Source organism: Poecilia formosa, unplaced genomic scaffold (genome assembly GCF_000485575.1).
Source record: "Poecilia formosa unplaced genomic scaffold, Poecilia_formosa-5.1.2 Scaffold243, whole genome shotgun sequence".
NCBI classification, from domain to species: domain Eukaryota; kingdom Metazoa; phylum Chordata; class Actinopteri; order Cyprinodontiformes; family Poeciliidae; genus Poecilia; species Poecilia formosa.
This window is the reverse complement of record NW_006800182.1, coordinates 801,039-817,276: the sequence shown is the minus strand read 5'-3', so window position 1 is coordinate 817,276 and position 16,238 is coordinate 801,039. Positions and strand designations below refer to the sequence as shown.

The window sequence follows — 16,238 nt, the reverse complement described above, 5'->3', positions numbered from 1 at the left end:
CTGAGAACAGAAGTACGAAGCTTTGAAATAAAGTCTTCGTTTTTTCTTCTTTCTATCATATCTAGCAACTGAACAAGTATTTGTGATTTTTTTTAACTGTGTCAGTGACAGATCAGTAAAAGATTTAGATAATAGATGGTTTTGTATGTTTGGAGATTTCATCCAGTCAAATATGCATACACACACACACACACACATACATGTACACACACACAGTATCACAAGGGCTGCTAGTTTGTACGTATGCACAGGCACACCAATGAACCCTTAGACTGATGCCATCCAAACTATATAAAGAATAGAATGTCAGTATTAGTGTTGTTTTAATCTGACAAAGATCCTGTAGACTTTGGCATTAAAACAAAGGAAAACATAATCTTCACACACAATAAAAGCAAGCTGACTGAGTTGAACTGGATGTCTTTAGCACATTTTAACCTTCCTGAATAAGAAACAGGTAAAAAAAAAAATCTAGCCAAAAACCAAACCAAAACAAAACAACAACAAAACAAAATTGCTGATGTGGTGATCTTGAGTTCAAGGTTAGTGCTTCTATTTTACCTCTTGAAAATGTCCTGCATTTACATCTTCATGAAAAAGTATATTATTTGTATAGATATTTAGTGCAATTACCCAGATTTTGCTTAGAGGTGTGAATTAATTTATGGAGTTAGGCTCCTCTTTTCCCAACTCATTACGTTTTTTGTAATGTTATGCTTTTAATGATTGACAGCCTAAACGTTGAAATTGATTATTTACTTTACATGACAGTTGAAAAAGGTTTTTTATGCAACAATTATTTTCATTTGGTGTTAAAAGAAAGCAGGAGTGCTGGATTGTAAAACTCTAAGAAGAGCCTGTGATTGTTGTTATATCATTCCTTTAAGAAGGAGAGCATGTTAAAAGAGACACCATAACATTTTCTAAAGATTCATTGATGGGCAGAAAGTTTCAATGTGGTTCCAAATCTAAGCAATTTTACAACATGATGTACAAAATGCCAAAACTTAACTTCTGAGCAAAAGCAAGTTTGGGTTTGTAAGTGTCAGAAGTGCTTAAACAAAGTTATGCACCTTTATAGGGTTTAGAGTTCAACCATCAACTATTATGAAAACCAGAAAAAAAAAACAAAAAAAAAACTTTTGATATTGGATCTCTGTAAAAGATGAAACACTTTCTTCTTTTCTCTTTACAGGCTGGAAAAGATGAATATATCCATTGCTAATGTGACAGGAGTTCCAGATAACCGGGATTCCTTCACCAAGGCTGTGATTAAGAATGTTATTGTTGTGGTTCTTAGCATTTCCATCAACTACATCAATGCAGGACTCATTCATACGTTCTGCGGAAACCAGGTCATTATTTTAATCATATTTACTGCCTTCAGGATACAGTTATTTCAGAATTATATTGAATAGAAAACTAATGGTAAGGTTTTACATTTAAATTGAAGCAGAATATTAAATGCAGTATCTTCCAAAAGTATTCACATATTTCAATTTTACATGTTTTTCATGCTAAAGCCATACTAAAGTTGGCTGTGATTTAATTTGACAGACCAATACAAAGTAGCACAGAAAAGTGATGTGGAAGGAAAATGATGCATAGTGTTTAAAGTTCTTAGCATTTAGGATCAGTAATTTATTAGAAAAGCCATCTCTCACTGCAGGTTTTTTAAACAATGGGCCTCTTTTCCACAAAGGACAGATTTTTATAGTGTAAAATTAATAGTTGTCATGCAACACATGCAACATAAAATTTCTGTCATTTTCTGTCAGTTCCCAACAGTATTGCATAAGACCTCATAATTATTTGGTCCATCATTTGACATAAAATGTAAATTCTTGACTGCTATACACACCGCTACAATAATGTGCTGTTTTACTGTTTTTGTTGTTTTTCTCCAGATCTTCAACACAAATCCCCGGTACATCCTGTTTGTTCACTTGGTGATCAATGACATGATCCAAGTAACGCTGACTGTTGCACTGTTCATCATTAGCTACATCCTCTACAAGATCCATGTATTTGTCTGTTGCATCTTAATACTGATTGCCCTCTTCACTACTGAAAACACCCCGCTGAACCTGGCCTGCATGGCAGTGGAGTGCTACATCGCCATCTGCATCCCCCTCCGCCACGCTCAGATCTGCACGATCAAGAGAACGAGGCTGCTGATTTCCTTAATCTGGATCACCAGCTTGGTGTCTGTTCTCCCTGATCTCTTCATTACCTTGGCCACGGAGCCACTGGACTATTTTAATACACAAGTGTTTTGCCTTAGGGAAACTGCTTTTCGAAGTCCCAGAATCATAGAGAGAAGGAATATTACATATATTGTATATCTGGTTCTCGTTTGGTGCATTATTTTTTTCATTTATTTCCGCATACTATTTACGGCAAGAACAGCAAGTAGACATGCTAAAAAGGCGAGGAACACAGTCCTCCTTCACGGGCTTCAGCTTCTTTTGTGCATGGCAACGTATGCAGAACACCTGGTGAAACAGGCTGTGTTGCAATGGCTTCCTAAGTATTACTCAGATTCTCTGTTTGTTTGTTATATAATTTTCCAAATACTACCAAGATCTATTAGTTCAATTATCTATGGCATAAGGGACAAAACCTTCAGGAAGCACCTAAAAAGGTATTTACTATGTAAGGTGAGCCCACAGTGATATTAATAAGGTATATATATCTCAAGTTTTTTTTCAGTCTTTTCGTGTGACCTGTATTAAATCTCAAAATAACTTACTAAAACACTGTCAACTTTTCTAAGACAATGTGTTGCATTGTCAAATGGTAGCAAATGTCACAACTCTTGAGAACGTTATCAGCAGGTTTAATGACATTCAAAAGAGTGAATCTGAAAACTAGAAAAACCAGACAATTTAAATATGGATATGAGCTGCAGCATAATATGCACTTTTATAATTGCGACTGTATATATTTAATGAAAATACATGGACGCCATCTTGGAGAACCTCGCAAGTCGCAGGTCGTTTGTATAACCAAAGGACTCGTTTTATTGTGAAGTAATGGACAACATATTGAACAAAAAGAAAGTTACAAAATAATACCTTTACAATATCCTACCGGAAATGCAACCTTAAACGAACTATGTATGCAGTAATTTCCTTCAACAGGACAGCATGAAGTGCCTGTTGACGCCACCTCTGTTTTGCTCGACTGAGATCTACTTCTGTTCAATAAAGTTTTGATCAAAAAAAAAAAAAATAAATAAAAAAACGCAATACCTAAAAAGAATACTTGAGGGCGGGTTTCCTTTCACTTTTTTGGTCTTAAAAAGATGAAAATGAGTTTTTGAAAGTCAACATTTTACAACTTGATAAACGAACATTTGAAAGAGATCAGTTTTAAATGTTTGTCCATATTTTCAAAGTGAATTTCTGGGCATTTTGGTTACAAAAATGAATATGGTTTTGTGTTGTCTCTTATTTATTTCTTTTTCTTTGAGTAAACACGTCATTGTGACGTGCAATAGTTTAAACTGCCCAATAATCAATACCTAAAAATAATGTCATGATCCTTTTAAACACATCGGAATGTTAAGCTATAAGTTTATCACAATATGTAAACATGTCATGTTGAGTCTAGTGCAGGTATTAATAAGGTCACCATATTTCTAAGAATAAAGCTGCAGTGGTAGTAGTAACTTTTATAAAGATATGTTTTTCACATATTTGTTAAAAATGTCACTATGTCATGACAGTATAACATGACACAGATTATCTGTGTCATGAACAGGAGGAAAAGAAAACCACTTTTGATTTAAAAGAAGTTCTCTATAAAAAATGTAGTGTCTTTTTCTTTTCTCTTTACAGACCTAAAGAAATGAATGTGTCTGCTGCCAATGTGACAGTGATAGAGATTCCCTTCACCAAGGTGTTGCTCAAGAACCTCATTGTTGTGGGCCTCTGCGTTTTCATTAACTCCATCAATGCAGGACTCATTTATACCTTCTCTAAACACCAGGTCAGACATTTTAATGACATTTACTGCCTTAATCAATTAATCAAATGATTCTTCATTTGATTCACTGAAGAATCAAATGGAATACTAGTTTTATGGTAGTGCTTAGCATTTATGTTCATCATTGTGATTTTGTCAAGGTTTTGAAGCAGAAGAAGATGATTAAATACAGTGTGTTGCAACAGTATACATAGATATGATTTTTAAAATATTTTCACATGTTACAGCCAGAAACCTGCATATTGTTGTGATTTTTTGTGACAAAACAACAACACAAAGTAGCATATAAATGTGATGTGGAAGGAAAATGAAACTCGGTTTTTCAGATTTTTTTGCATGTAAATATCAGATAAGTGTGGCTTGTGATAATGTTCACCCCATCCTCAGATACATAATGATTGATGGTAAGCAGTGAACATTGATTTTCAGGTTTTGCCATAGTTCATAGTTTCTCATTTTATATTCCATCGAAACTTTAACTGGGCCATTCTAACACATGGAGATGTTTTTAACTAAACCAATACTTTGTAGTTCTAACTGTAAATGTAGGGTTTTCGTTCCTAAAAACTCCACCTTAGGTTTCATGTGTTTTGAACCCTGCAACAGGTTTATCCCTCTGTGTAGCATCATCCATCTTACCACAATTTCTGACCAGCTTCCATGTGGACTATGCTGTACCTGTACCATTATTTATTTAGTCCATCACTCAAAATTATACATTACCTTTGACTTCTATAAGTGTCACTACTAATACAAGTGCTTTTCTTGTCTTTCTTTAGATCTTCAACACAAATCCCCGGTACATCCTGTTTGTTCACTTGGTGATCAATGACTTGATTCAAGTAACACTGAGTGTTGCACTTTTCGTCACTAGCTACTTATTCTACCTTCCTATGACTGTTTGTTGCTTCTTTATACTGATTGCTATCTTCACTACTGAAAACACCCCGCTGAACCTGGCCTGCATGGCAGTGGAGTGCTACATCGCCATCTGGATGCCCCTCCGTCACGCTCAGATCTGCACAGTTAAGAAAACACGGCTGCTGATTTCTTTAATCTGGGCCACCAGCTTGGTGTCTGTTCTCCCTGATCTCTTCATGACTTTGGCTACGGAGTCACAGGACTATTTTAAATTACGTGTGTTTTGCATCAGGGAACGGGTTTTTCCAAATCCCAGAATTATAGAGAGGAGAAATATTACCTACATTGTATATTTGGTTTTAGTTTGGTGCATTATCTTTTCACCTATTTCCGCATAATGTTCACAGCAAGAACAGCAAGTAAAGATGCTAAAAAGGCGAGGAACACAATCGTTCTCCATGGGTTTCAGCTTCTGTTGTGTATGGCAACATATGTAGAACACCTTGTAAAAGATATGGTGTGGCAATGGTTTCGTGATTATTATTTTGACACCCTTTTTGCTTGTTATTTATTGTTCCAAATATTACCAAGATTTATTAGTTCAGTTATCTATGGTCTACGAGACAAAACGTTCAGAAAGCACCTAAAAGGACATTTACTGTGTAAAATAAATCCACAGAAACATTAGTAGGGTATGTACTTTTGATTTTTTTTCCAGTCCGGCATTATATATCACTTGTATTCAATCTTATAAATATGTTTCTTAAAAAACTTTGTTGTTTAATTATCTTTTTTCAAAAAATTATTTTGTCCATCCGTTCTTCCATCCATTTTCTTCCGCTTATCCGGAGTGGGATCACGGGGGTATTAGCCTAAGTAGGGAGGTCCAGACTTCCCTTACACCACCCACTTGGGCCAGCTCCTCTAGGGGAATCCCAAGGCTTTTCCACGCCAATCGAGAAATATAGTCCCTCCGGCATGTCCTGGGTCATCCTCTGAGTCAGGTGTCCCGGTGGGATGTGTCCAGAACATCAGGGAGACGTCCAGGAGGCGTTCATCTAGATACCCAAGTCATCTTAACTGGAGCCTCTCAATGTGAAGGAACAGTGGCCCTACTCTGAGTTTTCCCAGATGACTGAGCTTCTCACCCTATCTCTATGGGAAAGCCCAGACATAGAGAAAACTCATTTCAGTTTTCGCTTGTATCCATGACCTCATTCTTTCGGTCATGATCCAAAGCTCATGACAATGAATGAGGGTAGGAACGTAGATTGACTGGTAAATTGAGAGCTTCGCTTTTAGACTCAGCTCTCTCTTCAACACGACGGACTGGAACAGCATCCGCTTCACTGCAGACGCTGCACCAATCCACCTGTCGATCGCCCGCTACATTTTTTCCTCATTTGTGAACAAGATCCTGAGATACTTTAACTCCTCCACTTGAGGCAGGATATCCTCCCCATCCCAGAGAAGTCACTCTACCCTTTTCTGGCTCAAGACCATGGCCTTGGACTTGGAGGCACTGATCCTCATCTCGGCCACTTCACACTCGACTGCGAACCGCTCCAGTGAAAACTGTAGATCACAACCTGATGAAACCAGTAGGGGCACATCATCTGCAAAAAGCAAAAATGAGATCCTAAGGACACCAAAATGGATCCCCTCAACACCTTTACTGTGCCTAGAAATTCTGTCCACAAAGGTAATGGACAGAATCGGTGAAAAGGGCAGCCATGGCAACTGTCACTGAAAAAGAGCCCGGCTTACTGCTAGCAATGCAAACCAGGCTCTGACACCGGCTGTACAGGGACATATCAAAGGGCCCTGTACCCTTATGGGTTGCTCCATACTCCTGGAGCAATCCCACAGATCCCCCCAAGGGTTGAACACCTTCTGCAAGTCCATAAAGCACATATAGACTGGTTGGATGAACTTCCATACACCCTCCAGGATGCTGCTGAGGGTGTAGAGCTGGTCCAGTGTTACACAACCCGGAGGAAAACCCACACTGCTCTTTCTGAATCCAAGGTTTGACTATACGATGGACCTTTCTCTCCAGGACCTCTGAATATACCTTACCAGGGAGGGTTAAGAGTGTGACCTCTGTGGCTTACTCTACAGTACCCCTTTTTGAACAGGGGAACCACCACCCCCTTCTGCCAATCCAGGGGAACTGCCCCTGATGTCCACGGAATATTGCAGAGTCTCATCAACCAGCACAACCCTACAACATTCAGAGCCTTGAGGAACTCTGGGCGAATCCCATCCACCCCTGGGGCCTTGCCACAGAGGAGCTCTTTATCCACCTTAGTAACCTCATCACCAGAGATTGGAGAACCCAACTTCAATGGAAGGTATGTTGGTGGGATTGAGGACGTCTTCAAAGTATTCTGTCCACCAGCCCATAATGTCCAAAGACATGGTCAGCAGCACACCATCCCCACTAACAGTGTTCGTGCTGTAATGCTTCCCTTTCCTGAGATGCTGGATGATGGACCAAAATCGCCTTGAAGCTATGTGAAAGTCTTTCTCCATGGCCTATCCAAACTTCTCCCACATTTGAGTTTTTGCCTCAGTAACCACCTGAGCTGCCGGCCGCTCCGACTGCCTGTACCCATCAGCTGCTTCTGGAGCCCCACAGGCCAAAAAGGCCCAATAGGACTCCATTTCAATCTGACACCATCCCTTGCCGAAGGTGTGCACCTGTGGGTTTGAGGGTTGCCTCTATGACAGGCACCAACAACCTTGTGGTCACAGTTCCAATAAGCTGCCTCGACAATGGAACCACAGAACATGATCCACTCAGATTCAATGTCTCCCCACCTTCCCCAGGATGTGTTCAAAGTTCTCCCGGAGGTGAGAGTTAAAGCTCCATGTCACGGGAGACTCTGCCAAACGTTCCCAGCAGACCCTCAGAAAATGTTTGGGCCTGCTAGGTCTGACCTGGCATCCTATCCCATTACTGGAGTCAACTCACTACCAGGTAGTGGTCAGTGGACAGCTCTGTACCTCTTTTTACCTGAGTGACCAAGACATGTGGCCACAGATTCGATGAGTCTACAACAAAGTTGATCAATGAACTGCTGCCTAGGGTGTCCTGGTGTTAAGAGCACATATGGACACCATAATGAACATGGTGTTTGTTATGGACAGTCCAGGACAATAATGGCAAAACATTATTTCAGAGTTTATTTTCAATTAACTTGTAAACATTAACTTATAAGTCTTACTAATGAAACACTGACAAAGGGGTGTTGAAATCCAGGCCTTGAGGGCTGGTTTCCTCCAACTGTTAGCTGTGGCACTGGTCCAACACAACAGCAATCCAAGTGGATTGCTAATTTCTACGTATGCACGGCCACACCCATGAGCCCTTAGACTGATGCTGTCCAAACTATATAAAGAGTGAAATGTCAGTTTTAGTCTTATTTGAATCTGTCAAGTAGATCCCGTATGAAAATTTGGCATTAAAACAACTGCAAACAAATAGTTAAAGAGGAGGGAAACAACAACAGTAAACCTTTAAGAGCTAAATGAATTACTTAATATATTTTATCTTTACTTAATATATTGTGTCCGTCCTAAGTGAGGAACAAGTGAAGAAAGAAAAAAAAAATCCAATGTGGGGATCCTGAACTTGAGGTTAGTGATTCTATTTGATATTAAATACATCTGCAACTTTTACTGTCTGCTGTAAATGTCTGTTTTTGTTTCACACAATGGTTGCAAACTGCAAAATTCTACTTAAGTGTGTTTCTGGATTTAATGTGTTTTTCTTCCTCTTCTTTAACTCATATTATAATATAATGCAACTTATAATGTATTATAGTTTAATGATTCTGAGCTTAAGAGTTCACACTGAAATTTACCTTTTGTCGTACATGACAGGCTCAATATGTAAATATTCATTTCACAGTAATGTCAGTAAAATGTTGAGTGAAAGACTTAATGAGTTGTTACTTTGGTATCAGACATTGCACAACTTTAACAAGGTCTTGTGATTGTTAAATCTTTTAATGAAGGTTATACAGTGACCTAAACAATTGCATATTTCTTAAAAAATCACTGATGTGTAGAAAAATAAGGCTTCAAGTGTGGTCTGGATACAAACGTGATGTGATTTACAACATGGCAGAAACTGAACAATTAACTATAAAACTGCAGAAACAAAGAACAGCCTCATTTGTGGTACTGATGTCTGTGCAAAAATACAACATAAAATATTCTAAGCATCCAAAATCCTTGAGTAATCTTATGATTTATAGAGAATAGAATATTTAGATACCTATCTATTATGAACATGAGAAGCATAGCAGTCATTCTAAAGAAGGAGGCATGAATCTATTATCCCTATTTTATGCACCCTTCACTGGCTCCATGTTGTCTTTCAGGTTAAATTTAAGCTTTTATTTATTGTTTTAAGTGTTTGTAGTTTAAACACAACTTTTCACCTACGTCTCACCCAGAGCCCAGAGATCAGCCAACCAGCTTTTGTTGTCTGTCCCTAAAGTTAGGTTAAAGACTAGAGATGACTGAGCTTTCACTGTGGCAGTGAAAGTTGAGACTGAAAACATATTTATTTTCACTGGGCTTCAACTGCAGTTAAAAAAGGAAGTACATCAGTACACATGTACTGATGTACTTCCTATGTATGTAAGCAGTGTGTATGTGTTTGTATGTAGTGTTTGGGAAATTGCTGCAACTCAAATTACGCATGTCTTGGATTTTATTTGTATTGTGAATTTATTAGTATTTTACTGCCAATTTTGTCATCACATTTTTCATCAAACTTGGTTATATTTTATTTTATATTTATGAAGTTGTAATTATTAAAGCACTTTGGTCACTTTTGTAAATGTGCTATGTAAATAAAATTTGATAAAGTTACAGTAATTCTGTGTATCTCTTTCTACTTTCCTCTTTTACAGATCTAAAGAAATGAATGTGTCTGCTGCCAATGTGACAGTGGCTATACAATATGGAGATTCTTTCTCCAAGGCTTTGATTAAGAACCTCATTGTTGTGGCCCTCAGTATCTTCATCAACTACATCAATGCAGGACTCATTTATACCTTCTCTAAACACCAGGTCAGACATTGTAATGAGTCATACATTTATTGTATGACTGATTGAAGAATCAAATGGAAAACAAATTTTAGTGTTAAGATTTTCTGCTAGTCATCCTGATTTGGCCAGGATTTTTACATTAAAATTGAAGCAGAAGACAATGAAATGTATTGTGTTACAAAGTACTCACCAATTTTATTTGTTCACATTTTCTAATATTATAGCCACAAACGTCAATGTATTTTGTTGTGATTTTATGTGACAGAACAACACAAAGTAGAACATAAATCTGACATGGAAGAATAAGGACATGGTTTTTATATGTACAAATTAGGAAATTGTGGCTTGCAATACAGATCATTCCATCCTGAGATACATAATGATTAATAACAAGCTTATGTGAACACTATTTTAGTAATTATTACATATTTTGCAGGGACGTAGTGCCGATTTATTGCAAAATGAAGTCATTTCCTTTGGTTGTTATAAAATTGCCACATATCAAACATAACTTAAGAAATTTGACTTTGTGTTTTAATGCCTTAAAATTGGGCCTCTGTCTCTTTAAAAACTCCTTTATCAAACTCTGCTTTCAGGAAGTCATCACATCTGCCCTTTACTAACCTTTTAACTTAGCTTGTATAATGAGCTTAGCAGATGCACAATTCCACAAAGTGTTTGCTACTTGCCACTCGCTAGTCTGAAGGAGCTAAGTGAGGGAATTGTAGGGTAGTGGTGCTTTTTTGGGCTGAGTAAGTGGAAAACTGGAAAAGGCGGCGTTTGGTCCACCCAAGCGCTTTGCACAGCTTAATGGCTGCCAAGGAAAATTAAGGGATTTCTCATATATGCATGAAAAAAAAATAAGACAACATTCCAGGTATGTTTTTGATTAGGAAATAACATAACATGATGTAAACCTCAAAAAAGTAGATTTTAAGTAATACTACTCCTAAAATGAAGCAAAGAAAATGAAACAAAAGAGGAAATGAGCAATTTAGGCATAAGTTGAAGAAATACAGCAAATAAAAGTTAGAATTATAACACAAAAGCTAACAATAGTTTGTATAAAATCATGTAACCTTTTAAAACAACAGAACATTTTTTTATCTCCAGACCTAGAAAGTTAATTTTTACCTACATGCAGCAAAGATGCAATTACTGCATGCACACAGCGAGATAAGTATTTCTGACATCTGAGAATTTTAAATACAAATAATTTTTTAAAACCAATGTCGATCCCTTTATTTTTTATTAGTGAACCAGTAATGTTTTAGTTTTAATTAAAATTAACAATGCCACACTATTTATCAATAAATATTCCAATATATTGCATAAAACCTTGCCTGCATTGCCTTCCTGAGAAATTCAGTTCGATTATAATCTTGCTTCAGAGCTCAGTCTGGACTTTCTCTGATTGACTTTGATTCCTCGCATTTATTATTATAGTCTGCCTGTTATTGCTGACAGCTGAGGAAGTGAACAAAGCCGTTCAGTCTGTGTTGGCCAGGCTTCCATATTGAACTAACATAACAGGTGCCTCTTTCGGATTGGCACTTCACTCTTCAATGTGGGGGATAGTTCCTTAGAGTGTACGCAAATTCTGTTAAGCTTCGTAGCGTCAAACTGGGGCATTACACATATCATGGTCTAATATTGGCAATTGCGTAAAATTTAAAACTCCAACAAAGTCTTCTCCTCCAGAAAACAATTGTTTCTTAATACTTGAGAACCTAAACCCTCTGAAGGAATCAAAGCGTAGAACAAGTGGCTGGTTACATCAAACCTAATATCTTATTTGGTCCATCATTCCACATATGTTTTTCTTTTTTTTTTTTACTTCTATCATTGTCACTGCTAAAACATGTGCTCTGTTTTGTCTTTCTTTAGATCTTCAACACAAATCCCCGGTACATCCTGTTTGTTCACTTGGTGATCAATGACATGATCCAAGTAACGCTGACTGTCGCACTTTTCATCATTAGCTACATCTTCTTCTGGATGCCGATGACTGTTTGTTACTTCTTTATACTGATTGCTATCTTCACTACTGAAAACACCCCGCTGAACCTGGCCTGCATGGCAGTGGAGTGCTACATCGCCATCTGGATGCCCCTCCGTCACGCTCAGATCTGCACAGTTAAAAAAACACGGCTGCTGATTCTTTTAATCTGGGCCACCAGCTTGGTGTCTGTTCTCCCTGATCTCTTCATGACTTTGGCTACGGAGTCACAGGACTATTTTAAATTACGCGTGTTTTGCGTCAGGGAACTTGTTTTTAAAAATCCCAGAATAATAGAGAGGAGAAATATTACCTACATTGTATATTTGGTTTTAGTTTGGTGCATTATCTTTTTCATCTATTTCCGCATAATGTTCACAGCAAGAACAGCAAGTAAAGATGCTAAAAAGGCGAGGAACACAATCGTTCTCCATGGGTTTCAGCTTCTGTTGTGTATGGCAACATATGTAGAACACCTTGTAAAAGATATGGTGTGGCAATGGTTTCGTGATTATTATTTAGATGCTCTGTTTGCTTGTTATTTATTGTTCCAAATATTACCAAGATTTATTAGTTCAATTATCTATGGTGTGCGAGACAAAACGTTCAGAAAGCACCTGAAAGGATATTTTCTGTGTAAGATAAGCACACAGTAACACAGTAGGGCATGTACTTTTAATTTTTGTATTCATTCATTGTATATCAACTCTATTGAATCTTATTAAAATGTTTCTTTAAAAACCTTGTTAAATTCCCTGTTCTCAACAATTTGATGTGTACGAAAACAATATATTATGAAACTGTACTTTTTAGTAACAGCAGGACCCAAGTAAATTCTTCCATTTTTAGCCTCATTTAAACATGATGCAAACGGCAGATTTATTCACATAGCCACTTTTAAAAACAACCAAAGTGGGATATTGTCAACCTTAAAGATAACAATAGAGCCGAAGCAACTTTTTGTGGAAGTTATGAAGATGACTTATAAACCATTGTTTTATTAACCAACTAAAGACCAAAAACAATCTATGTAAAATATTGATTCTTTTTGAAATTCTGATAAGTATTGGGGGGATAAATGCATAATGTAGTACAAGCTCTATAATCATGACTATTTAAAAAGTAATTTGTAATCATAAGTACCTTAGTCATATTAAAATGATCTTTTCCAATATTGCTTTTTGTTAACTTATTTCCAGTTTACACTGAAAGATCTGTTAGAGTTAGAAAACTAAGTCCTTCATCATTGGTCACTTCTGATGTATAGGTGTGTCTGTATTAAATGAGATTCACAAATAAATACTCAGGCTAGTACTCTGATAAATATTACATAGAGAACACCCACATCAACACAGATTACTCTCAACACGCCTCTTTCAAGGTCTGTATTTTTAATCAGGAGGATTTCCATCTGTCTTTCAGGAACTTAAAACTTGATGTATGCATTTATATGTATTTTTTTTTATCATAAGTTAAACTATGCCTTTTGTAATTTTATGTTTTATCAGATGTCTTCTTCATCAGCTCCTGGCACAAATTTCACAGTTACTGAGGGCAACCTGACCGGACCTGGAGTTAATCTGGGCATGCTTTCTCTGACTGCTGTTGTAGCCAATCTGGTTGTTATTTTACTCGGCATCATCACCTGCTCCATTAATACGCTAATGATTCACATATTCAACAAACATCAAGTGTGTATTTTCTTTTATAATGTGTGTTAGTGTTGTGCCTTTTTTTTGTTTCTCAATAGTTAGGTAGAAAGACTACCTAACTAGTAGGTAGTTAGGCTGTCTAAGTCCCGTTGTTTATGGGATACGAGACAAAACTTTCATAAAACTAATTGAGCACTAGTTTTATGTGCTCAATTTCATCATCTTTTTTTCTAACCCACACGTCTCTTTTATGTTACAGATTGGATCTAGCATAATAAAAATGATCCTTAACTTTTCTTTATTTCAATTATTGCATAATGTTTTCCCTATATTTCCATGCTCAGCATAGGTCTATAAAACGTGATTATTGTTGACACTGTTAAACTGACATGGTGACGAGTAGAGAGAGTTTGTGCACAATCTTTTCCATATTTTATGATACTTGACAGTGCAGTTGTTTAATTTAAACAAACTACAGTGTGATGTTTAATGTATTGTGTAATGTTTAGGTTTCTGAATTATTGGAATAGCAAAATAACTTTTTTATGTTAAGTTTTAAATCCAAACTGAAATGTTACAACACAGAAGTGTTTTTCATTGTTTTCTCTCACCTTGTCATTTAACTCTGGACTCATGCACTTCACAGATCTTCAGGTTCAACCCTCGCTACATCCTTTTCATCCACTTGGTGCTAAACAAAACACTCCAGTTGATACTCAGCATTTCCCTCTACCTCTTTGCCAATTCCTACTTCACCATCTATGTCTCCCTGTGCATGTTCATCCTCCTGCCGGCTATTCTCACCACCAGAAACACTCCGGTGAATCTGGCCTGCATGGCAGCAGAATGTTACATCTCCGTCTGCATCCCCCTCCGCCATGGAAACATATGTACAGTTAAGAAAACCTACATTGCCATTGGCATTATGTGGGTGATAAGCTTGCTTACTATTCTGCCTGATATCTTTATTCTTTTCATTACTGAAGAGCTGCATTTTTTGAAAACGAGAGTTTTCTGTGACAGGGACAGAGTGTTCAGAAGCAGCGACAGTAAAAATAAGAGAGATGCGTCCCATATATTTTTTCTGGTGGTTGTTTGTCTCATTCTGTTCTACACTTATTTCAGAGTTTTGTTTGTGGCAAAAGCTGCAAATTCTGATGCTAAAAAAGCAAGAAACACTATTCTGCTTCATGGTTTTCAGATGTTGATGTGCATGACGCTGTATATGCAAACTTTACTGAAGCAGCTCCTTATATACTTGTTTCCTGGGCAGAGAATTCCCATACAGCATACTATTTTTATATTAATCCAGATCATTCCTCGCTGTCTAAGTCCCGTTGTTTATGGGATACGAGACAAAACTTTCAGAATGTACTTTAAGAAGTATTTTATATGTTTGCAAGTAAAAGCAATAAGGGTACAAACCTAACAGCGATCCAAAAGTCTTGTGAAATACACTGAGCTTTTTCAACAAAGCCTGCGTGAAAATGGGTAGTGAGTCAGTAGTTAAACATGAATATAACAAAGTGCAAGTTAACACGTCATTTTCATGCAGCATTTATTAAGGTCAATCTCAGCAAACTTAATTAACTTGTTAAATTGTTCGTTAACACAAATGACGAATCTGCCAACTAGACAAAGTAAACTGTGTTGTATACAACTAGACATGATAATGTCATGAACCTTGAGTGTTTGAGTTTTGACTGTTATTTATGTTTGGAATCCTCTATTATTGCTCAACTGCTTTTGACTCTTATAGTTAATCTTTTTCCATATCAGATCTTGCCATATAAGTTTATTCCTTCTTATTTGTTTCTGCATTTAATGCTATTTTAACAAAACAGTTGAACGCAACCTACTTCCATTTTTTTACCCTCATCCCATTTCCCTATATTATATATCCAAAAGTTGTCAAAGCATCTGCAGTCTGAACAGTCATGCCAATAATCTGGCTTTTAAATCATTGATGTGTTTCCATGGTAACCGTAATGCAGCATTAGCCCCTGGATTTTTCTTTTTCGTCACTGGATCTTTCCATTTCTCTGTCCATTGTCTACCTGAGTTCCATGTCTCCTGCATTTATCTGTAGTTTTTCTTATTTTATTAAAACACTTCATTTCTATTACAACGTGTTCTGTGTTTGTCTTCTTTTGCAATCACACGTTATGACAGACAAACTCTACTTGGCTGAGTTTCAAACTGAGCATCTAGATAAAGAAGAGTTTAAATAACTTTAAAGGAGGGATGGTTGCTGGTGCCAGATAGGCTGGTTTTATTTCAGAATTGATCCACTGAGATTTTTAAACACCGCCATGGCTTGAGTTTAAGTCAAGCTTATTTGTACAGCAAAAAGGGAGGGGTGCATTTCTGCAGATGGCAGTAGGACCGCAAGGAGGCAGAGGAGCTAGTTCGTTTCACATTATTGGTCTCATATTGTCAGGACACTGTGACAGTTTTCACAATTAAGAAAACAATACATTTTTATACAAGTTATTACTGTAGTTTAAATTACAACTTTATAAAATGTAAAATACATACACACTAATTTATGTTAATATTATCTCTTGCAATGTTACTTTTTGTTTCTATTTCCCATTTGCCCTGAAAGATATATTTGGTAGAAAGTAAACTCGTACATCCTTGGTCTGCTGCTACAAAGGAGGGCGTGT

The 16,238-nt window shown here is 37.0% G+C and overlaps 3 protein-coding genes across 3 annotated transcripts in view; all 3 read left to right on the top strand.

Annotated features, from left to right (window-relative positions):
* The first annotated feature begins 1,205 nt into the window (after nucleotides 1-1,205).
* On the top strand, nucleotides 1,206-5,304 carry LOC103150161 (G-protein coupled receptor 183-like). The gene is made up of 4 exons (XM_016680456.1): nucleotides 1,206-1,355; nucleotides 1,908-2,644; nucleotides 3,843-3,993; nucleotides 4,770-5,304. Exons 1-4 carry the CDS (start codon nucleotides 1,206-1,208, stop codon nucleotides 5,247-5,249), a joined length of 1,518 nt encoding a protein of 505 aa, XP_016535942.1. The 3' UTR covers nucleotides 5,250-5,304.
* A 4,485-nt stretch (nucleotides 5,305-9,789) lies between these two features.
* On the top strand, nucleotides 9,790-12,573 carry LOC103150160 (G-protein coupled receptor 183-like). The gene is made up of 2 exons (XM_007569651.1): nucleotides 9,790-9,939; nucleotides 11,806-12,573. Exons 1-2 carry the CDS (start codon nucleotides 9,790-9,792, stop codon nucleotides 12,571-12,573), a joined length of 918 nt encoding a protein of 305 aa, XP_007569713.1.
* An 880-nt stretch (nucleotides 12,574-13,453) lies between these two features.
* LOC103150159 (olfactory receptor 1J2-like) overlaps nucleotides 13,454-16,238 on the top strand; it is a 4,381-nt gene continuing 1,596 nt past the window's right edge. The window contains exons 1-2 of the mRNA XM_016680455.1: nucleotides 13,454-13,608; nucleotides 14,216-14,986. Of these exons, the coding sequence (XP_016535941.1) occupies nucleotides 13,504-13,608; nucleotides 14,216-14,986 (876 nt within the window). The 5' untranslated portion in view covers nucleotides 13,454-13,503. The remainder of the gene's footprint in view (nucleotides 13,609-14,215; nucleotides 14,987-16,238) is intronic.

Excerpts from the sequence above, each read along its gene's own strand:
- LOC103150161 (XM_016680456.1), top strand. The coding sequence starts at position 1,206 with ATGAATATATCCATTGCTAATGTGACAGGAGTTCCAGATAACCGGGAT. Across the intron at positions 1,356-1,907 it reads ATACGTTCTGCGGAAACCAG|ATCTTCAACACAAATCCCCG; the intron begins GTCATTATTTTA and ends GTTTTTCTCCAG. Across the intron at positions 3,994-4,769 it reads ATACCTTCTCTAAACACCAG|ATCTTCAACACAAATCCCCG; the intron begins GTCAGACATTTT and ends GTCTTTCTTTAG.
- LOC103150160 (XM_007569651.1), top strand. The coding sequence starts at position 9,790 with ATGAATGTGTCTGCTGCCAATGTGACAGTGGCTATACAATATGGAGAT. Across the intron at positions 9,940-11,805 it reads ATACCTTCTCTAAACACCAG|ATCTTCAACACAAATCCCCG; the intron begins GTCAGACATTGT and ends GTCTTTCTTTAG.